Source organism: Oculina patagonica, chromosome 4 (assembly GCF_052425735.1).
Source record: "Oculina patagonica isolate OP01 chromosome 4, crgOcupat, whole genome shotgun sequence".
Lineage (NCBI taxonomy): Eukaryota > Metazoa > Cnidaria > Anthozoa > Scleractinia > Oculinidae > Oculina > Oculina patagonica.
Window position 1 is genome coordinate 50,428,527 of NC_135761.1, and position 22,788 is coordinate 50,451,314.

Sequence of the window (22,788 nt, forward strand, 5' to 3'; positions counted from 1 at the left end):
ATCTCATCTCATCTCGCCTCATCTCATCTCATCTCATCTTATCTCATCTCATCTCATCTCATCTCATCTCTTCTCATCTCATCTCATTTGATCTTACTTCAATGAAGTATTGTTTACACCCCTTTCATTTTCTCCCAAATAAGAGAAAGCAAGTTAAATTGTTCCACTTGAAACAAACAGCAATGTTAATGATTTTTTTATATAGTTTCCTTGACGTGCCAACGCGAGATTAGTCTGCGATATTTTTTTTTAATTCTTATTAGTCTTTACGGGATTACAGAGATCTTACATGTGTAATATTTATAGCGGAGCTCCCACGCGCCGAAGACGTGTAGCGTAGCTCCATTGGTAACATGCGGGTACAAAGGAACAGACAGGGCAAATGGTATCCTATCGAACCGAGAAATTTTGGTTGTCGCGTACGTACGTCCGTCCGTACGCACGGATTAGGCCTGGGAACGAGCTAGGCTCCAGTGGCAACGCGCGTCTTTTGGTGGGAAAAATCATTACTATCAGGCCCTCAGCAAATAAGTTTTTTAAAAACGCCTTTCTACTCAGCTAAGCTTATATAGTAGACGGTTTTAAACGCGAGGGAAAAAATCATTCTTAGCTCTTGTTGACAATGTTAGAATTACATGAAGGGAAGACTAACTTGAGGAAGTCCGCTGTTGGCTGTCCGGCTCGTCTGGATTTATCAGCTTCTAAGCGAGCTTATTTTAAACTTGTGCATGGGTTGATTTGCCAAATGTTCTGGTTCATACGTGATAAGCTCTCGGGAAACGGTAAGGTGAACAGCAGAATTTTGAATATGGTTCAGAGTCAAAAGTCAGGAAACAATCTCACAGCATGCCGATTTACCAAGCGTACGCATGAGTTCACTACTAAGCATGAAGACTCCGCGATTGAAGAGCACACGAAGGACTCAGTTTTAAAGACAGTTTATTACAGATACATTATTTCTGGATATATTTCTCGTTTCACCCGCGATGACAACCATAGTTAGTAGAGGAGTAAAGATTGTGGCCGATCGAAATGGAAATCTTCCAAGCTTCTTGGTGAGTTTGAAGCAAAGACGGTCAAAGACAACATTCCTTTACGAAAACAAGGTGAGCTATTGATGTTCATTTTTTTTAACAGATTAGAAAAGTCTTTGGTATTTAGATTAACCAGCATTCAACCTAATACATTATTTTTAAACGAAGCTGGGTTCTAGCTCTCAGTCGTGTACCGGTATGTCAAACAAGGACATAGACTTAGTGGACTGAAATTCGTTTTGTCTTAAACACGAATTGTATATTCAAAGCATACCTTAGGCCCGGGTCGCACTTGAGACAAAATCGGGACAAGTTTATTTTGATAAGCAAAAAAACTGTCAGATTCCTGTCATCAGTTGACCACGCCAAGTGCGACCTACTTGTCCCTACGCGGACAAAAACTTGTCCACGGAGACAAATCTTCAAAGAAGCCGTGGTCCTGCCCCAAAGCAGGACTTTTTACGAACAACAAACAAAAACTGTTTTTCTTAGAGATTAAGTTGTCCATCAAATTAAAAGCTTTAAAATGTAGTTGCTTCACATTTCATTTTTCGTTGCGCGCTGTACCGTCGGTCACACGTTCTAGTCATCATGAATCCAGGTTTTCGATCGAATTTTCCCTTTGTTTGGGAGAGCGACGCCTTGGAAAATTCTTACGACGATCACAATATTAATCGGTACAGGCCAGGTCAGTATTTTTGGGAACGCTAACAAAATAATGATGCTCAATTCACCCAAAATACTATTGCGCCAACGGCGGCGGTTTTGGCGCCCTTTCAACATCAGAGCCATCCAGGTTTCATACAACCAAGCTCCAGCCGTTTGCCAACTCCATCTCCCCCAGTTTCAGCATCGCCAGTGTCCTTTGATGCCGAAGATTCAAGCGAGGCCAGTGAAAATTCGGCCAAAGCGGGCAGAGGATATGGAAAGTGGAGGGAAGCAGAGGAGAAGCTTCTAGTTCAATTGTGGTGCGACAAACACACTCGACTTGAATCAAGGCATGCCCGACAGGTTTGGGAGGAAATCGCAAAAGAAGTTTCCAAAATCAGAAAAGTAACTAGCACCCAGTGCCAGAGGAAGATAAAGTACCTGAAAGACCGGTACAAGGAGGCTAAAGATCATAATCGCAACAAGACTGGAGGCGACAGGAAAACCTCGCCATTCTACGAAGAAATCGATTCCGTGCTGGGGTGCAGAGACATTGTGACATTCAGTCACGTCGAAGAATCTAGCCCAAGCACCTCTGGCACCTCTTCGCGTTCTCCCGGCTCGTCAAATGACAACAACGAAAAGGATGACGAGGAGATAGACGAAGAAGAGTTCGAACAATCTCTGGCTGTGTTCGGTTTAAATAAAAAGAGGGAACGGAAGAGCCAGCGCCGGGACGAAAGAAAGCGCGCCAAAACCGCGAAAGCTACACGGAAAGAGCGTGACGAGGATGATGACCTTTTCCGTGAAAGCATGGAAAAGTTGCAAGCTCAAGGGGATAAATTAACAAATGTGTTGGAAGCCATGGAGAAAAATCAAACTCAACAGCTCCAAATCATGAACCAATTCATGACCAATTTTATGCAAGCCATGCAGCCGAAGAATCAGGAATGACTGAGACTTCTTTATTCGCCTCAAAACAGAACTTGCGTGACAATTGAACAAAGGAGGCAACAATTACATCTTTTCATGTTTATTTTTTATTAAAAAGTGTAGTCAGTTATTGTTCCAGTTTACCCATCACCTGCATTATAGTAAGTGACAGAGCCCTGATATTTTACTGATTTTCGTAAATTTTCTTGGTCGAAAATGTTATCGTGTATCGTTATTATAGTATTTGATTAAAAAATATGGGAGTTTACATGTAATGTATTATATTAAAATTTATTGTATTTTCCTTTTACATTTAAATCCTTTCAAATCATAAAATGGTGAAATGTTCATCCAATAAAGTGTTTAACTGAAACAATATGTTTGTAATAAACTGCGAAGACTTCACATTTATTCACAAATTCCACAAATATTCCCTTAAAAAGTCTCTCAGATCTGCACCATCAGCATTTCCATCTCTGACAGGAAAATCATTGTCACTTCCATCATTATCTTCATCCCATAAATCACCAGCCTCAATACAAAAATTATGAAGGACACAACAAGCAATGATAATCTGGTTAGTAAAGGCTATGTCGCTGTCTAGTCGTTTTTGGAGAATTCTCCAACGCCCTTTCAGCATGCCAAATGCACACTCCACTGATACACGAGCACGTGAAAGTTCTTTATTAAAATTTATTTCCTCGGGGTCACTTGTTCCCTCGTGGTACGCCTTTAGCAACCATGTGGAGAGAGGATAGGCACTGTCACCCAATAAAACGGGTTTTATTTCCCTCCCTCCAACTCTTACAGTTGGCCCGACTAGCAGTTCATTATTTGTTATGCGCTGATACAATGAGCTGTTTCTCAGGACTCTTGAATCGTGCATGCTCCCTGGAAAACCAGCAGCAACGTCCAAGAAACGCTTTTTTCCGTCAGCCACAGCTTGGACCACAACATCATGCTGCTGCAGTCGGCTAAAATAGTCTGGTCCGCTTTCTGTAGGAGTTTTGATTTTTATGTGCGTTCCATCAATAGCTCCTATCACATTTGGGAGATCAGTTAAATCCTCAAACGTTTGTCGGGTGGCCAGAACATCTCTATTTGTCGATGGGAACTTGATGTAATCATTTTTTAAATCACACAATGCATCGACAACATCTTGAACAGCCTCGATAACGGTTGTTTTACCGACGTTAAAGTTTGGACCTATCGTGACATAGGAGTTTCCATGGGCCAAGCGGTACAGTCCCAATGCCAAAATTTTTTCCGGTGTCACACAGTCACGCAAGAAAGTATTTTGTCTTGTAAGCCGTGGTCGGATTAAATTCAAAAGCATCGTGAATGTATCTCTGTTTAAGCGAAGCTGTCTCCGGAAATAATCACCTGGAATTGTTGGATCAAAATAGTGCATTTCAAACCACGACTGGTTAGGTCTTGGCAAGACCCAAAATCGTGGAAGGCGACGGCCACGTCGTCTTCTTCGCCGTTGATTTAACATCAAAACTTGTGCCTGAAGTGCTCGTATTTGAAGGATACATGAAAGGAGGATGACTCTTTGCGCATCGTTAGCTGCACTCAAGTTTAAAAGGTAGAAATAGAGACCCAGAAACAGAGCAAGTTCTCGTTGATTCATTGTTATTGCTTCTGTCCTCCAATTTGAATAAATTATAAAAGAGCGCGGAATCAAAATTATGCAAGAAATGGCGCGCCGGATAAAGTGACAGGCTTTTGTTTACTTTTACGGAATGTCACGGATGATTGTCTCTACAAGTGCGACCCAAAACTGCAATGTTCAATATTGTCTGAGACAAGTTCAGAGACAATTTTGTCGGTAACATCTTGGAACATTTCAGAAATTTGTCTCAAGTGCGACCCGGGCCTTACTTCTGGCGGGTTTTTCCTATCCGCGTTAATTTGTTTATTCTGTAGTTAAATCACCGAAGTAGGAAGAACACACCACTTTTAAACGTTGGAAAGAGTACAGAACAAGTAGAGAACAAAATTTACATGAAAATTTGTAAGAATGTGGTCGAGTCAGATGCAATGTAGGGGACATAATGCTAGCTGAGAGTCTTAGCGAAATATAGTTTCTCCATGTCCTCTGTTATTTTTCACTGAGAACTTTGCGTAGTTCTCCTTTTTTTTAAATTTTTATAATATGAATGTTATGAGTGAAAACGTTTTGTGAAAGTTTTGTATTTCTTATCTGATAACAGCCTTTCTCAGAATAAATTGATTAGTTTATTCATATTTTTTATAACTTACCGTATTTAATCGATTAAACGCCTCCCTCGAATAAGCGCTACATGTTAGAACAGAAATATTAATAAACGTCGCCCTCGAATAAACGCCGCATCATGATCATGCGGCATTCATTTGAATAACAGACTCGGAAAGCAAATGCAGTAATAATCAAGCTTGAGCAGGCCAAAACAAATATTTTTCTTGATTGTAACAAGGTTTTAAGGTATTGAAATTGACTTTTCAGGCATGTACTAAAACATGTTTCTGTTTTTGTTTTTTTTAATTAAAGTGTTCAGTTACCATACTATTGTTTACAAGAAATAAATTGAATTTTAAATGAACGGCGCCCTCGTATAAACGCTTCCCTCTAATAAACGCCGCACTCGAATCACGAAAAATTAAATAAACGCCGTGGCGTTTAATCAAATAAATATGATACATAAAAGAATATAGCACAGTTTCTAAAATGTTATGCAAAAGATCATGAAATTTTCTTAAGTTATAACAACCAAACTGATCCTGAAGTTTTAATGTAGGATAAGGGCTTGGAAAAAAATAAATTCCAGATTTCCCTGTGGCTGACAAGCAGCTCTCAAATTTTGCTTGCCTAGGACTGTGCATGATTGTGTTTCTTAGTAAACTTGTGACTGTATAATTTACATCTAGACGACTTGCCTGGGCCTTTTAACCTATTACGCAAACAGGCATGAAAAATTAATTGCTTGACAGAAAAATCTACTTGCCCCAGACAATTAGAGGGTACTTTTTTTAGCCCTGTGGCTATGAGCATTGCTTTCTTGAAGGTTGCACATGACTTGTACAATTCTTTAAGCCTTTCAAAGTTTTCCAACTTAAAGCAGTGACTAAATCACATATTTTTGCCAATTTTTTTTCTACAAGAGAAGTAGGATTAGTATTTGATCGTGAAAAAAATAAGTTCAAAATTGGCCTGTCTGCGATGACTCGAGGATATAATTAAAAGTAAATAATACATGTACAACAAGTTTTTTGAGGTCAATTCAGTGAGAAGTATTTATAGAGGGTGTAAGATGCAGTTTGAAGTTGTCATTTATTTTGGTAAATCTGTTGTCTTTCTAAAACTTGCTATGATAGGATTTCCATACTTTTTGCCAGGATGCAAGTTAAGAATTTTACAGGTTTTTGATATGTATAAATTTTGTTTTCAGTGCAGGGAAAACAGTCAAGGGGTGCAGTTAGTGAAATTGGTGATGCAGGTAATCATAACATTAGTGTCAGCTTATACCTTTCTTTATCTAGATATTAAAGAAGCTCCATGATACATTAGTGCATGAAACTTGTTTTTCAAGTGTAAAACTTTTGGGTGTGAAAAATGGTATGTGTTTTAACCCCTTGGTAAGTTTACATTGTATGTTTCCCTAAAATCCTCGTTCAATTGAGGAATTTAATATACACAATTTATATGTAACAGCACATGTACATAAAATGTTTTTATTGTTCAAGAAAAATGTTTTCGTTGTTCATACAATGCACCCCTCCCCCACCATGGAGGAGGGGTATGAGGGCAAAGACCCAACAAGATCTGCTACCTGACCCGACAAAATACCGGAATACTTGTAATGATTTTGTGGGAGAAGTGCAAATTGACCTGTTGTGTTTGAATTCCTTTTGTTAATACCTTAAACCTTAATAGCTAATAAGCTCAAGCCCTAACTTAACATAAATTGTCTTGTTGTGGTACCAGGCAAATGTAGAAATAGAACTTAAACTCAGCTGAAATTTTACGTGAACACAAAGACTTAGTAAAATTTTAGAGCTGCTTAGGCCAGAAAAGCCAGCTGGGCTTGTTGATGAGCCGGCTCAGTATTTTCTTAGCTATATCCCTGATAAAAGTTTTAGGGAGAATATGTAAGCTTTCCTGGACTTAATCACAGTACTTTCAACAGCACCTGTCAGAGATAAATATAAGAGTCTTAAAAGACACATCATTTTGTAGGGAACTCTTGAATTAAGCCGGTGTTTCACACCCCAAAACATTCATCAAAGCCTCGCCATGTGCCGGGTCTTATTGATAGCACTATTAGTGTCTTCAGTAGTTAAAAAAAGGTTTTCCTGACACACTCACTCTGAAAGGACTTTTTGGTTCTAAACATATCCCCCAACACATTCCCTGGCCCATGCAAAAATTGGAAAAATAACTCTCTTTTTTATGTATCTGTATAATGTTCTGAATAAATTAAATTAAAATTATAAATATTCATTTGATGTCAATGATCATCAACAAAATGGTATCTGTTATTTTCCCTTTTTCAGGGTTAACACGAGTAGCAGAATTTCCACAGAGAGTTGCAGACACAGAGAGAGATAAATGAACAATCAGAATATATTATTTCTTCATTGCATGTACAACTAATACTTATGTACTCTGTGTGAAAATATACAATTTATGAAGTCAGGTGTAATTTTAAAGTTAATGAAATAGAGCCAGATAAGGTTCAACCATGTTCGTATTTCTTAAGGGATCTCTGACAACACAATATAGATAGATAGATGGATAGATGCTTTATTAAAACTAAATTGCAACCCAAGGGTTAAATAATATAGTTTTTACAAAAAATTACAATGGTTAAAAAGGTTAAAATTACTTATATACACAAAATGAAATATACAGCTATAAAAAGTCAAACATTTAAAATTTGAGCGCATTGCTAGAATAAAAAAATATAAAAATCATCCGGCTACCCAAACATTTGTGGGAGGTGTGGTGACCTAATGGTTATTGTGCTGGACTCCGGATCGAGCGGTCCGGGTTCGAGACCTGGCCCGGGCACTACGTTGCGTTCTTAGGCAAGACACTTTACTCTCATAGTTCTTCTCTTCACCCAGGTGTATAAATGGGTACCGGCTTATTTACTGCTGGGGGGGGGGGGGGGATTAACCCTGCAATGGACTAGCATCCCATCCAGGGGGAGTAGAAATACCCCTAGCCGCTTAATAATGCTTCAGAAACCTGGTTACGCTCCAGCCTGATGAGCCACTTGGCTCAACAGCAGGCTTTACCTACCCAAACATTTAATTCCCAGTGCCCACACTGTGAAGAACAGTAATCATGATAATGAGATACACAGTTCATCAATCTCTAAATTAATATCACATGTTGCAATACAATAATAACTGATGAAATATATGTTGTTCATAGGCAAATTTTTACTTCATCACCAAAACCAAACTCAGTCATTAAATAATAAAACATTAAACACAGCTGTTTTGTTTTGTGGGTGTGTCTCACAGATCAGTTATTTGTTGTTAAGCCTTCTGTTTCAGTAGAACTAATTTAATAGCCATATTTTTTTCTCATGCTTGCATGGTTTAATATACAAGCAAATCCATGGTAAAATTTTTGCCAAACAATCTATACAGACTATACCTGAGTTTAGGACTAACAAACAGTATGTCTGCCTCTCCAGAATTTTTCTGATCTTAGTTTACATGCAATTAAGTAAAGTGAAGCCCCTCAAGGACAAAGGGACTCATACGAAGGGAAAATGGTGTTATCATTTTGGGGAAACCTATTTGGCAGAATGATAAATGCCACTATTTTGCTTGCGGCTGGCTTTTACTCCGGTTTGCTAGCAGTCAGCTGTTATTTTTAGTATCGGGAAATAATACTGTCACTGTTCCAATAGGGCCCCCGTTTGGGTGGTGGGGGGGTGGGGGGTGGGGGGGTGGGACAAGCTACATGCAAAACTTTCCAGTTGTATGCTTTGTACAGCTATAACATACCAGTTATGGTGGGTGTATGGATATTTTCTAGAGCAACGCTTTCTTTGTTCTAGTTTCTCTTTGAGAGTTTATATACCTTTGGGAGGTTATGCACAAACTGCTAGATGATTATCCTCTTTTGATTGATCAACTATTTTTACTTTTATTTGGTGCTGTTGTTCATGGTGAAAACAATACATAATATATATAAAGAAAATAACACGAATAAAAAATCATTCTAAAAAAGATGTAAAGGGCATATAACCTGGGAGCTCCGCTTTTAGGCTTGCCTAAATCTATATATTAAAATAGGCGAGCTAGTGTTGCGAACTTCCTATTCATGAATTACAGTCAAGAAGGTAAAGAGATTACTATTTCCCTTCTGTAACGTTGCAATTGTATTATTTCGTATTATGTGTTATTTAAACGCAGTGTGCTTGAAAAGGAAACAAGCCTTATACTTGTAGGAGCATCGGTCAACGGGTAAAGCTCTCGACGTGAGGTAAAACTGCATCTGCACCTGGCAAGTATATTGAAGAGCGCATTTCTATACCTTTGCATTCTTATGCAATAAATAATGCAATTGCTGAAAGAATTGCCATACTGAAGAAGCTTAATCGCGTAGACAACTACAGCGGGAACGCTCTTACATGGCGAACACATATTCAAAACAATTACTAGCACTTGGAATGGCAGCCATGTCAATACAAAAAATCCTGTTATCAAAAGCAGGGTCTTGGACAGCTTAACCTCGCTCCTCGCTGTTACTCCATTTTGTAGTCGAGAAGCTTGCTTTCTCCAGATGACACCGTAAGAAGCACAATAGATCAACAAAGGTGTTGTTAAGCTGATAATCATAACAACAACAAATTGGTGGATTTTCATGACGGGAAATGCAAGCAACAGTCGAGTCGAGGTGACAATAAGGGAAAGGACCCACGGCGTTATCATGGCAATGACGTAGCTATTCGAGGAGAGCTGACGATGACGCAATGGCCGAGCAATAGCGTTTAGTCTTTCAAGAGAAATAACAGCCAAGGTAAAAATTGAGCAAAAACCTGTAAACATATCCACACAATCAAATACGAGTCGTGACACCAGTTTCTCCCGAGACATGACCGTCATCATATAAATCGGAATTGCAAATAATCCAACCAACAGATCAGCTATGGCCAAATCAATTAACAGGTAATGACAACGTTTTCGAAGCCTTCGCTTGAGAAGAACTGAAATGGACAGTGAGTTACCAACAATGGTTAAAAACGCTATTGATCCAAAGCACATGTTCCAGAACGGGTTCCATTTGTTTAAGTCCATAATGACGTACTCGATTAGGCAGATATCTGCATCAAGGAACAAACAACGCTAACTAAAGTAAATGTATGATAGTTTCTGTAATGACGACGTTATCTACAACAAACACAAAATGTTTCATATTCAATTGTAAACTGTTCTGAAATGACGTCCGGCACTTATTACGCCAGATATGTAATTTGATTAATGGTGCCATTCGGTATTGCAAGAAAAGAAAGCCAATGTAGCCTTCTTACCTTTTAGTAAATAGAGAACTCGAAATCCACGCTTGAAGTCAAGGAGCAAGGAGCAAACACTTGTTCAGCAACCAGTTATCAACTAATTATTGAAAAGAAACTTTTTTTTGTGGGTAAAGAAAAACAATCCAAATTATGTACTTGAAAGTCTTACGTCAATAACCGTCAAAACAAAACAAAAACATATTGTCCAAAAATAGATACCTGGTTTGAACATTGGGTTTTACTTTTCGAGCTTTAAGATTTAAGAAACTTCAGGTGTATATAATTTGCTTATAACAATGTCTTTTCAAAACCGTTGAACCGAATTTATGAATGCGATAAGCAACATCTTTCGCAGGATTTTAAATCTTATTTAAAATTGGAATTGGATTTTTTTATTTCATTTCTTTTAATTATTATTATTGAAAAAGGTAAATACGTAATATGGGAAGGAAAAAGACATGAAAGGTTATAACTGTTATACTATATATTGACTGGTATACAACTATTCCACCTGTCCTTCTTTGCTCGAGGGCTATGACGTCATTCAGCAATGCAATGGATTGACAACGTTAGAAAACATTAAAACGTTACAACGAAGCACCCGCCAACTACTTTGTTCCTATGACAGTTTTTATTAGGCGCAAAAGGAAAAAAATGTATTTTTCTTCGTTTTTGCAAGTAGTTGACGATAAAGGAAGAGGACTCCGTCGATCGTATATCCATATCAAAATTCCGGTGTCTAATAACAACTTGGCTTTAAGCGAGTAATGGAAAGTGCATCTTTAAGAAAAGTGCATCTTTCTTTGTTTGTGCAAGTAATTAACGATTAAGGAATAGGTCTCAGTCGATCGTATATCCATATCAAAATTCCGGTATTTAATAGAAACTTGGCTTTAAGCAAGTGATGGAAACTGCATCTTTAAGGAAAGTGTATCTTCCTTTTTTTGTGCAAGTAGTTAATTATTAAGGAAGAAGCCCCCGTCCATCTAATATCCATATCAATATACCGGTGTCTGATAGAAGTTTGGCTTTAAGCGAATAAGGAAAAGTGCATTTTCAAGGAAAAGTGCATCCGATTAATTTTAACCAATCAAAAAAAAATTTAACCAATCAGCGTCGCAAGCGGGAAAACCATTCAAGCGCGTACGCGTACAGCGAGCCTTGAAGTTAACGCAGCCTCGAAGAGTTTGTCACTGAGCGAATTGTGTTCGTAAAGAAAAATCAAAGTCTATTCGTTGTAAATGGAACAAAATGCAGCCAAAAAAATCGGATTTAGAAGAAAATGCGAAAGGTAAAGAGACATCTCATCTCATCTCATCACATCTCATCGGATCTGATTTGATCTGATCTGATCTCAACTCATCTCATCTCATTTCATCTCATCGCATCTCATTACATCACATCTCATTACATCTCATCTCATCTCACCTCATCTCATCTCATCTCATCTCATCTCATCTCATCTCATTTGATCTTACTTCAATGAAGTATTCTTTACACCCCTTTCATTTTCTCCCAAATAAGAGAAAGCAAGTTAAATTGTTCAACTTGAAACAAACAGCAATGTTAATGATTTTTTTATATAGTTTCCTTGACGTGCCAACGCGAGATTAGTCTGCGATATTTTTTTTTTAATTCTTATTAGTCTTTACGGTATTACAGAGATCTTACATGTGTAATATTTATAAAATAGACGAGCTAGTGTTGCGAACTTCCTATTCATGAATTACAGTCAAGAAGGTAAAGAGATTACTATTTCCCTTCTGTAACGTTGCAATTGTATTATTTCGTATTATGTGTTATTTAAACGCAGTGTGCTTGAAAAGGAAACAAGCCTTATACCTGTAGGAGCATCGGTCAACGGGTAAAGCTCTCGACGTGAGGTAAAACTGCATCTGCACCTGGCAAGTATATTGAAGAGCGCATTTCTATACCCTTGCATTCTTATGCAATAAATAATGCAATTGCTGAAAGAATTACCGAACTGAAGAAGCTTAATCGCGTAGACAACTACAGCGGGAACGCTCTTACATGGCGAACACATATTCAACACAATTACTAGCACTTGGAATGGCAGCCATGTCAATACAAAAGTTCCTGTTATCAAAAGCAGGGTCTTGGACAGCTTAACCTCGCTCCTTGCTGTTACTCCATTTTGTAGTCGAGAAGCTTGCTTTCTCCAGATGACACCATGAGAAGCACAATAGACCAAAAGAGGTGTTGTTAAGCTGATAATCATAACAACAACAAATTGGTGGATTTTCATGACGGAAAATCCAAGCAACAGTCGAGTTGAGGTGAAAATAAAGGAAAGGACCCACGGCGTTACCATGGCAATTACGTAGCTATTCGAGGAGAGCTGACGATGACGCAATGGCCGAGCAATAGCGTTTAGTCTTTCAAGAGAAATAACAGCCAAGGTAAAAATTGAGCAAAAACCTGTAAACATATCCACACAATCAAATACGAGTCGTGACACCAGTTTCTCTTCAGACATGACTGTAATCATATAAATCGGAATTGCAAATAAACCAACCAGCAGATCAGCTATGGCCAAATTAATTAACAGGTAATGACAACGTTTTCGAAGCCTTCGCTTGAGAAGAATTGAAATGGACAGTGAGTTACCAACAATGGTTAACAACGCTATTGATCCAAAGCACATGTTCCAGAACGGCCTCCAGTTGTTGAAGTCCATAATGACGCACTCGATTAGGCAGATATCTGCAACGATGAACAAAACGCTCTTACTACAGTAACTATATGATAGTTCCTGTAATGATAATGTTGTCTATAACAAACACAAAATTTATCATATTCCAATGTTAACTGTTCTGAAATGACGTCCGGCACTTATTACGCCAGAGGTGTAATGTGATTAATGGTGCCATTCTGTATTGCAAGAAAAGAAAGTAAATGCAGCTTTCTTACCGTTTAGTAAAAAGAGAACTCGGAATCCATGCTTGAAGTCAATAAGCAAGAAGCAGACGCTTTTTCAGCAACCAGTTATCAACTAGTTATTGAAAAGAAACTATTTTTCGTGGGTAAAGAAAAACAATCAAAATTATGTACGTTACCTTTTACGAATAACTTGAAAGTCTTACGTCAATAACCGTCAAAGCAAAAACATATTGTCCAAAAAAAGATACTTGGTTTGAACACTGGTTTTTACTCTTCGAACATTAAATTTAACACACTTAAAGTGTATGTAATTTGCTTATATCAATGGCTTTTTAAAACCATTATACCGAATTTATGAATGCGATAAACAACACCTTTCGCAGGAATTAAAATTTATTTAAAATTGGAATTATTTTTTTTTTCTTTTTTTTTTAATTGTTATTGTTGAAAACGCTAAATACGTGATGTGGGAAGGAAAAAGACATGAAATGTTATAACTGTTATACTTTATATTGACTGGTATGTAACTGTAACACCTGTCCTTCTTTGCTCTAGGGCTATGACGTCATTCTGCAATGCAATGGATTGACAACGTTAGAAAACATAAAAACGTGAAAACATTAAAACGTTGAAACGCTAAAACGAATCACCAGTAAACTACTTTGTGGCTATGGCAGTTTTTATAAAGCCTTCTAGGAAAGGTGTCCTTCTTCTTTTGTGCAAGAAGTTGATGATTAAGGAAGTGGCCTCCGTCGATCGTATATCCATATCAAAATTCCGGTGTCTAACAGAACCTTGGTTTTAAGCGAATAATGAAATGTGCATCTTTAAGGAAAGTGTATCGTTTTTGTTTGTGCAAGTAGATAATTATTAAGGAAGACGCTTTCGTCCATCTTATATCCATATCAATATTCCGGTGTCTAATAGAAACTTGGCTTTAAGCGAATAATGAAAATTGCATCTTTAAGGAAAATGCAACTTTCTTTTTTTTTTCAAGTAGTTAACAATGATCAACAATTAATCCTATACCCATATCAAATCCCGGTGTCTAACAGAAACTTGGCTTTAAGCGAATAATTAATTAAAGCCCATGGGGTCGTCGAGTCCATTATGTCAAGAAGTATTGCACGATTGCACGATCAATATTTTAATTGATAAAAGTAAAGGCCATGTTCCAAACTTTAGTGTATAAATAAAAGTAAAGTCAAAAATATAATAGTCGTGGTGAAAAGAATGTTATTCGATCCAACATACGGTTTCAATGCATTAGCACAAACGGAATGGCAGAAACTACTATAGCTCTTGATGAACAATTGTCTAATACACCTTTTTTGTGCCTTAATATAAAGTGTTAATGGTGTCTGAAAAGTAGATAATTTTATAAAAAATGGCGTCGGGGGTAGGGAAATGTAAAGCTTGGCTACTTTTTTTGCTTAAATTGGAATTCTGGGTTAATAGCAACCCCCTTCAGAGTAACAATTAAGGGTTCTCAACCCTGACTGTATCATTTTCACATTGAACTGCAACTATATCGCTGTTTAGCTTCATTTTCGCAATTTCACGTATTCCGGTGCTAGTTAAGAGCGGTCATCTGCAAATATCGCCTGGAGGCGAGCGCAATGAAAATTAAAATCGAAAATTATCAAACTTAGTCAGAAATGTAGGTCTTTTTAAATTCAATTAGAATTTTCTTTTAGGCGAACGGCGACGACACCTACGGACCTACGGTTTGGCAGCTCTCGCATCAGTTAACAAGGGGTATATACAACAAAGGACTTAAATGTGCCTTTTTTGTTTACAATTGCTTTCTATTTTTTATGTACTTTAACCATGTTGAATTCACTAATGACGGGTTACACTTGCTGATGTGCTGTATTGTTAAGTTAATTTTCATCTTCGTTTCCCTTACTTCTTTTTATGATGGATAGTTCTATACATCAAATGCATTTCCATTTAATGTGTCCTACACTGTCTAACGCTCCTCTCACGCGACAGTACGTGTAGAACTGACATATGTGGGACAGACCGGATAGACCTTTCCTAACAGGAAATTCGGTTCTATAAAGGCCATCCGGCTCATCACGCGTCCGATTTTTATTTATTACACACAAAATTCGATATTCACAATTATGGTAGTTTCGGCCCAAATAGCATAGAGAGCTCACACACAAACAACAACAACGTTTAATGCTACTCCATTTTCCAACCACATGCTACAATTCTGTATCCCATACTATACACTGAAACTGACTTCCGTTTAGAGTAGATACACAACAATTTTCTGCTCTTTCTAACGAAAAGTTTTATGCTAAACGGAGTATGGTAGAGTCAGTATCTATTGACTGCAGTGAATTACAGTGAATTGCGTTGTTGTGAAGTTTTTTATGGCCTCCCAAACATCCCCAAAAATCACCCAAAAATTTACAAAATACTGCAATACATAGATACATCTACATGGGAAGAGTAAAGCTTTTTGGAGTCCTTGAAACGCGAACGAGATATTTCCGTTTAAGGTGGCTGATAATGAGTTTCAGTTTTTCGTAGCCCTTTTACTTTGGGTCAGTACTACAATTCTTCATCAATTGCTATTACAGTGTATAAAACAAATGTTTAATCATTCTTGACAATAGTAGTTACCCGATAAAGAGTTGCAGTACTATCCCATCAAAGTGTAATGGCTCAGGAAAATACCAAAACGCGTACGCGTACGGCCTTCAGGTGAAACCCTGCCTTAAAGTATTGCAAATAGCTAGGCTGCCCTTTGCTAGGTGTTAAAAATTTATACTTTCAAGTCATATAATTCAATCGTTTATTTGTACTGTGCGAAATATATTTATAAATTGAGACCATTATGTCATTAACTAATAATGCAATCTTGACAACATTCTAGTTATTACGTTATGCACACCAATACGACTCATGCAAACCGTGTGACTTACGCAAACCTCGGACTGCAGTGTTACTTAAATAACTGTTTCGAGTTTTTTTTTCCTGTACTGAACCCTGCCTTTCAAGTCAAAGCGGATAGTTAATTATTAACCGCCCGGTTTTTAGCTTCTCAAGCTTCTTGTTTTGTACTATGAATTAAAACTTAAGGCTCGTGTAATTTTAAGAACTTTCAAAAGCAGGGATGGAGCAGTGGTGAGAGCACTCGCCTCTTACCAATGTGGCACGCGTTCGATTCCCAGACCTGGCGTCGGGTTAAGTTCGTTGTTGGTTCTCGTCATCGCAATTCGATAAATTTTGACGTCGGAAACTTCAAGGTTGTGTTTGCCTGTCAATTCCTTGAGTCCAAGAAATAAAACAAGGTGATTTTTCACGGCTTCTAAGTCGTTTGAATGTCGTATCTGAATTAAAGCAGTAAAAGCTTCCAATCGATGTTATAGCACCAGCACTAGCAGCTATTGTGTAAGCTGGCGCGCGCCAAGCGTAAATTCGGGATCTTTAATAGGTGAAAAGCGTACATGTACATGGATCATAAGGTAAATTATTAACGAAACATGACACTTATAGCATCCTGCGACTCCTGCTGCCGAGATTTGGTATCAAAACCTTACATTTCTTACATTTGTTTGACGAAAAAAGTCGAAAATTGTTATTAACAACAGGGTTTTAGGATATCAAGGGCAATCGGGTCTTTTGTCAGTTGTCAGTAAACCCGACTACAAATGTCTGTTGTAAGTTAAAATTTTGGCAATTTGTCAGCTGTCAGGTAACCCCATCCAGACCCTCTTGAAAGCCTGCCATTTCAGCTGATAAATATTAGTTCGGAAATCGCTTTTCTATAATCTTGCATTCTAACACAATAAATGATAAAATTTATAAACGAATTCCCAAACTGAAGAAGCTTAACTACGACAAAAACTACAATGTGTATATTCCTACATGGCACACACATATTAACCACAATATTTAAAACTTGGAAAGGAAGCCATGTCAGCACAAATGTCCCGGTGATCAAAAATAATGTCTTCGACAACCTGGCCTCACGCCTCGCCCTAACTTTATTTTGTAGTCGAGAAGCCTGTTTTCTCCAAATGCCGCAGTAAGCACTGCAAGTTATCAACAAAGGAGTAGACAAGCTGATAGTGATAACAATTAGGAACTGCAGATTTTTCATGACAGAAAAGTCAAGTAGCACTCGAGTTGAAGTTACAATAAGGGACAGGATCCACGGCGTTACCATGGCAATGATGTAGCTATGTGAGGATAACTGCCGATGACGAAGCGGTCGAGCGATAGCGTGGAGTCTTTCGAGAGAGATTACTGTCAGTGTGAAAATGGAACAGAGACCTGTAAACATATCCACGCAATCATATACGACTCGTGGTATCAGTGTCTCCACAGAGATGACTACTGTCATATAAATCGGTATTGTAAATAATCCAACCAACAGATCAGTAATGGCCAAATCGATTAACATGTAATGAAAACGTTTGCGAAACCTTCGCTTGAGAAGAACTAAAATAGTTAGGAGGTTACATATAATGATTGTAATTGCTGTGACTCCAAAACACACAGTCCAGAACCAGTTCCAACTGTTGAAGTTCATGGTGAATGCACAATGTAGACAGCTACCTGCAATGGAGAACAAAAACTCTTGTTTGTTCAACTGGCCTTCCCGTCCTCGTATGTTAAGGTCCCTATTAACAAGTCAGGGCCGGGTTGCAGGGATGGCGCAGTGGTGAGAGCGCTCGCATCCCACCAATGTTCCCTGGGTTCGTTTCCAGCCCGGTGTCATACGTGGGTTGAGTTTGTTGTTGGTTCTTGTCCTTGCTCCGAGGGGTTTTCTCTGGGTTCTCTGGTTTTCCTCCCTCCAAAAAAAAAAAACAACACTTTCAAATTTCAATTCGATCGGGAATACACGGCCCCACAAGCTTATAGCTTTAATCATTACCGTGTCTTCATAAAGGTAATTTATTTTTATTTTATTTAAGGTAATCCAGGTTAAGGGTTAATTTTGATTTTAGTTTTTTTTTAACTTTTCAGTAAGGTTTTCTGTTTATATTTTCTGTCCTCCAATTTTCTTGTCAACCAATCTAAAACCCCGCATAATATAAGCAATAAAAACACTTTATACAACAGAATTGAACCCTCGATCAACTTTGAAACTTGTGTCAATCGGCTTTCGAACAGCGCGGCCCAAAGCACGCTTTTCGCTGAAGCTATGTTGTAAACATGCTGGCATGTCTAGTTTGCACAGGATGCTTGATTGCATTTCCTACCCTTATGTAGTGAAATGTAAGAGTTCTTGCTTGGTAACATCTTAATTTCTACGAATATGAAAATTCAGTAATACGAAATTATTTATATCTAGAAATATTTTGTTTTCTCGCCTCATGACAAGTTTGTCGTATTTTTAACGCACCGAAACTTCGATCCTTTTATACATCTAATAAAAAAACCTGGTTTAATTAGGAAAGAATTTCTGTTTGTTTGCCCCAGTGCTTGTTATTTCTGTAACAATAGGACAACAATTTTCCCACACGACTCCCCACAAGTTTCAGGGGGGACTTCGGATACAAAGATTTTGGTTTTCTTCAGAAAAAATGAAAACTTTTCGGAGAAATAGCGGTCCCTTCTTGAAGTCACAAACTTTCCGCTGATTTTTACCACGTTCCAAGCTGCCAAAGTCGGCGAGGGCTTAGAAATTCATCAATGTACCAGAAAACGACAAGGATGTTCGAGAAAACGACAAGCTTCTGGCAGAGGTTCCCCGCGAAGTAGATCTTGATCTTTTGCGCCTGCACTCACCTTGCCCAGCGGATTTTTACAACGAACGCCCCATCGGGAACCTCTGCGGAGGAGAGAGATCTCATCTTACTTCAATGAAGTATTGTTTACAGACAGCAATTGTAACAGACAGCAATGTTAATGCATTTTATATTGCTCTTAACGTGCCAACGAAAGATTTTGTCTGCGATATTTTTTCATTCTAATTAGTCTTTACGGAATCACAGAGATTTTACATGTGTAGTATTAATAACAGAGATTTTAAACTCTGTTTAAATAGGTGAACTACTATTGCGAACTTCCTATTCACGAATTACGCTCAAGAAGGTCAATGAGATCAATTTGTCCCTTCTATAACGTTTCTATTGTATTATGTCGTATTATGTGTTACAGTGAAACCCCGATATAACGATCCTCGATATAACGATAATCCCGATATAACGATGAATATTCTTTGTCCCGGCAAAAGTTACAGTAAAATGTATGGGACGGAACCCCGATATAACGATCTTCGATATAACGATATTCCCGATATAACGATGAGAATTTAGCGGACCGAACGTAAAATCCTCCTGATATAACGATATTATCAGTACACCGTCACATTTTATTTGCAAAACATCGAATTTAATGCAATAACATTACAGTAATCGAGTCATCTCTAACTTTTCTAAAAACAGCTTTGTACGATGACATACGAAAATGATACTGTGTTCTAAGCCTTCTTATCAAAATTATTCTCTTTATCCTTCTGTGATATGCAGTAAAAAGTACTTGTTAGGATTACCCCGATATAACGATATTTTCAGTTATTTTACGGCCATATCGTTATATCGGGAGTTTCGATATAACGATTCTTCGATATAACGATATTATTTTACTGCTCCCTTGGCATATCGTTATATCGGGGTTCCACTGTACTTAGATGCCATGTGCTTGAAAAGGAAACAAGCCTTATACTTGTAGGAGCATCGGTCAACGGGTAAAGCTCTCGACGTAAGGTTAGACTGCATCTGCACCTGGCAAGTATATCGAAGAGCGCATTTCTATACCCTTGCATTCTAAGGCAATAAATAATGCAATTGCTGAAAGAATTACCAAACTGAAGAAGCTTAATCGTGTAGACAACTACAGCGGGAACGCTCTTACATGGCGAACACATATTCAACACAATTACTAGCACTTGGAATGGCAGCCATGTCAATACAAAAGTTCCTGTTATCAAAAGCAGGGTCTTGGACAGCTTAACCTCGCTCCTTGCTGTTACTCCATTTTGTAGTCGAGAAGCTTGCTTTCTCCAGATGGCACCGTAAGAAGCACAGTAGACCAACAAAGGTGTTGTTAAGCTGATAATCATAACAACAACAAATTGGTGGATTTTCATGACGGAAAATCCAAGCAACAGTCGAGTTGAGGTGACAATAAGGGAAAGGATCCACGGCGTTGCCATGGCAATGACGTAGCTATTCAAGGAGAGCTGACGATGACGAAGTGGCCTCGCAATTGCGTTTAGTCTTTCAAGAGAAATAACAGCCAAGGTAAATATTGAGCAAAAACCTGTAAACATATCTGCAAAATCAAGAACGAGTCGTGACACCAGCTTCTCTTCAGACATGACTGTTATCATATAAATCGGAATTGCAAATAAACCAACCAGCAGATCAGCTATGGCCAAATCAATTAACAGGTAATGACAACGTTTTCGAAGCCTTCGCTTGATAAGAATTGAAATGGACAGTGAGTTACCAACAATGGTTAAAAACGCTATTGATCCAAAGCACATGCTCCAGAATGTGTTCCATTTGTTTAAGTCCATGATGACGCACTCGATTAGGCAGATATCTGCATCAAGGAACAAGCCACGCTAACTACAGTAACTATATGATAGTTCCTGTAATGATGATGTTATCTATAACAAACACGAAATGTTTCAAATTCAATTGTAAACTGTTCTGAAACGACGTCCGGTACTTATTACGCCAAAGATGCAATTTGATTAATTGTGCCATTCGATATTGCAAGAAAAGAAGGAAAATAAAGGCTTCTTACCGTTTAGTAAAAAGAGAACTCGAAATCCACGCTTAAAGTCAATATGCAAGGAGCAGACGCTTTTTCAGCGACCAGGTATCAACTAGTTATTGAAACAATCCAAATAATTTGCATTTAATTTCCTTTTAGGAATATCTTAAAAGTCTTACGTCAATTACCGTCAAAACAAAAACATATTGTGCAAAAATAGATACCTGGTTTGAGCATTGGTTTTTAGACTTTTTACTCTTCGAACTTTAAGATTTAACAAACTTTAGGTATATATAATTTACTTATAATTTACTTATACCGTTGGCTTTATCAAAATGATAAACCTAATGTATGAATGTGATAAGCCACACCTTTTGAAAGATTTTAAGTCTTGCTTGAAATTGAAATTTAGATTTTCCATTTATTTTAATTCTCATAAAATACGTAATATGCGAAGGAAAAAGACATGAAAGGTTATGTCTGTAATACTATATATTAACTGGTATATAACTATTGCCCCAGTCCTTCTTTGCTCAAGGGCCAAGTCGTCATTCAGCAATGCGATAGATCGACAACGTTAGAACACATTAAGACGTTAAAAGGAAGCAACTGTAACTACTTTGTGGCCATGACAGTTTTTATAAAGCGTCAAAGGAAAGTGCATCTTTCTTTGTTTTTGCAAGTAGTTAACAATTTAGAAAGAGGCCTCTGTGCGACGTATTTCCATATCAAAATGCCGGTGTCTAATAGAAACTTGGCTCTAAGCGAATAGCGGAAAGTGCATCTTTAAGAAAAGTGCGTTTTTAAGACAAGTGCATCTCTAAGGAAAGTACATATTTAAGGAAAGTGCATCTTTTTTGTTTGTGAAACTAGTTAACGATTACGGAGGAGGCCTCAGTCAATCGTATATCCATATCACAATTTCGGTGTCTAATAGAAACATGGCTTTTAGCAAATTATAGAAAGTACATCTTTAAGGAAAGTGTATGTGCAAGTAGTTAAATATTATTATCTTACATCCATTTCAAAATTTCGGTGTCTAATAAACTTGGCTCTAGGCGAATAATGGAAAGTGCATATTAATTTTAAGGAAAGTGCATCTTTCTGTGTTTTAACAAGTAGTTAACGATTAAGGAAGAGGCCTCTGACGATCGTATATCCATATCAAATTAAAATTCCGGTGTCTAATAGAAACTTGGCTCTGAGCGAATAATGGAAAGTGCATTGTTAAGAAAAATGCCTCTTTAATGAAAGTGCATCTTTCTTGGTTAGTACAAGAAGTTAACGATTAAGGAAGAGGTCTCAGTCGATCGTATATTTATATCAAAATTTCGGTGTCTAATAGAAACTTGGTTTTAAGCGAATCATGGAAAGTGCATCTTTAGGATAGTGCATCTTATGTCCATATCAAAATTCCGGTGTCTAATGGAAACTTGGCTTTAAGGGAATAATATAAAGTACATCTTTAAGGAAAGTGAATTTTTCTTTTTTTAGAAGTAGTTAACGATTAAGGAAGAGGCCTCCGTCGATCCCATATCAATATCAAAATTCTGGTGTCTAATAACAACTTGGCTTTAAGCGAATAAATAATAAAAGCCCATGGCGTCGTCAAGTCCATTATGTCAAGAAGTGTTGCACAATCAAAAACTGTGACATCCCATAGAAAAATCGTCTCCATATTTTAATTAAAAAATAAAGGTCACGTAGGAAAATTCAATGTTTAAATAAAAGTAAATTTAAAACCAGGAAAGTCATGTTAAAAAAGGCGATCACATGCATCATTGCTTGATCACATACATATTAAATGCATAAGAACAATGTTTTTCATAAAAGCATGAAACAGAATTAGAGAATCTAAAAGAGCTCTTGTTGAACATTTGACTAAAACAACTTTTGAGTACCTTAATAGTGTTAATGGCGTCTGAAAAGCAGACGATTTTATAAAATAGACGTGGTGAGGGAGGGGGGGGGGGGGGGGGAGAGAAAATGTAGATTCAATT

At 37.7% G+C, this 22,788-nt stretch overlaps 7 protein-coding genes and 1 long non-coding RNA gene across 8 annotated transcripts in view; 2 read left to right on the forward strand and 6 right to left on the reverse strand.

Moving 5' to 3' along the window:
• The window catches only part of LOC144650453 (uncharacterized), a 163,867-nt gene that overhangs the window by 25,859 nt on the left and 115,220 nt on the right, over window positions 1–22,788 (reverse strand). The gene's annotated exons all lie outside the window — the stretch shown is intronic.
• LOC144650464 (uncharacterized) lies at window positions 387–7,756 on the forward strand. Its single transcript, XR_013570114.1, has 3 exons — window positions 387–1,106; window positions 6,047–6,094; window positions 7,152–7,756. It is a non-coding gene; the product is annotated as an uncharacterized LOC144650464 (long non-coding RNA).
• LOC144647961 (uncharacterized) lies at window positions 1,752–2,689 on the forward strand (the record flags this gene model as incomplete). Its single annotated transcript, XM_078507627.1, has 1 exon — window positions 1,752–2,689. A coding segment is annotated over one exon (885 nt), but the record flags the coding sequence as incomplete, so codon positions are not given.
• On the reverse strand, window positions 2,994–4,243 carry LOC144650443 (uncharacterized). The gene has a single exon (XM_078510127.1). It carries the CDS (start codon window positions 4,111–4,113, stop codon window positions 3,028–3,030), a length of 1,086 nt encoding a protein of 361 aa, XP_078366253.1. The 5' UTR covers window positions 4,114–4,243; the 3' UTR covers window positions 2,994–3,027.
• On the reverse strand, window positions 8,379–9,917 carry LOC144650449 (adenosine receptor A1-like). Its single transcript, XM_078510135.1, has 2 exons — window positions 8,799–9,917; window positions 8,379–8,506 (listed from the first exon to the last, which is right to left on the reverse strand). The coding sequence occupies exon 1, from the start codon at window positions 9,915–9,917 to the stop codon at window positions 9,012–9,014; it is 906 nt and encodes a 301-aa protein (XP_078366261.1). The 3' UTR covers window positions 8,379–8,506; window positions 8,799–9,011.
• LOC144648555 (adenosine receptor A2b-like) lies at window positions 11,928–12,880 on the reverse strand. Its single transcript, XM_078508081.1, has one exon. The coding sequence runs from the start codon at window positions 12,831–12,833 to the stop codon at window positions 11,928–11,930; it is 906 nt and encodes a 301-aa protein (XP_078364207.1). The 5' UTR covers window positions 12,834–12,880.
• LOC144648556 (beta-1 adrenergic receptor-like) lies at window positions 16,785–17,610 on the reverse strand. Its single transcript, XM_078508082.1, has one exon. The coding sequence runs from the start codon at window positions 17,586–17,588 to the stop codon at window positions 16,785–16,787; it is 804 nt and encodes a 267-aa protein (XP_078364208.1). The 5' UTR covers window positions 17,589–17,610.
• On the reverse strand, window positions 17,611–20,585 carry LOC144648557 (adenosine receptor A1-like). Its single transcript, XM_078508083.1, has 3 exons — window positions 19,730–20,585; window positions 18,791–18,833; window positions 17,611–17,614 (listed from the first exon to the last, which is right to left on the reverse strand). The coding sequence occupies exons 1-3, from the start codon at window positions 20,583–20,585 to the stop codon at window positions 17,611–17,613; spliced, it is 903 nt and encodes a 300-aa protein (XP_078364209.1).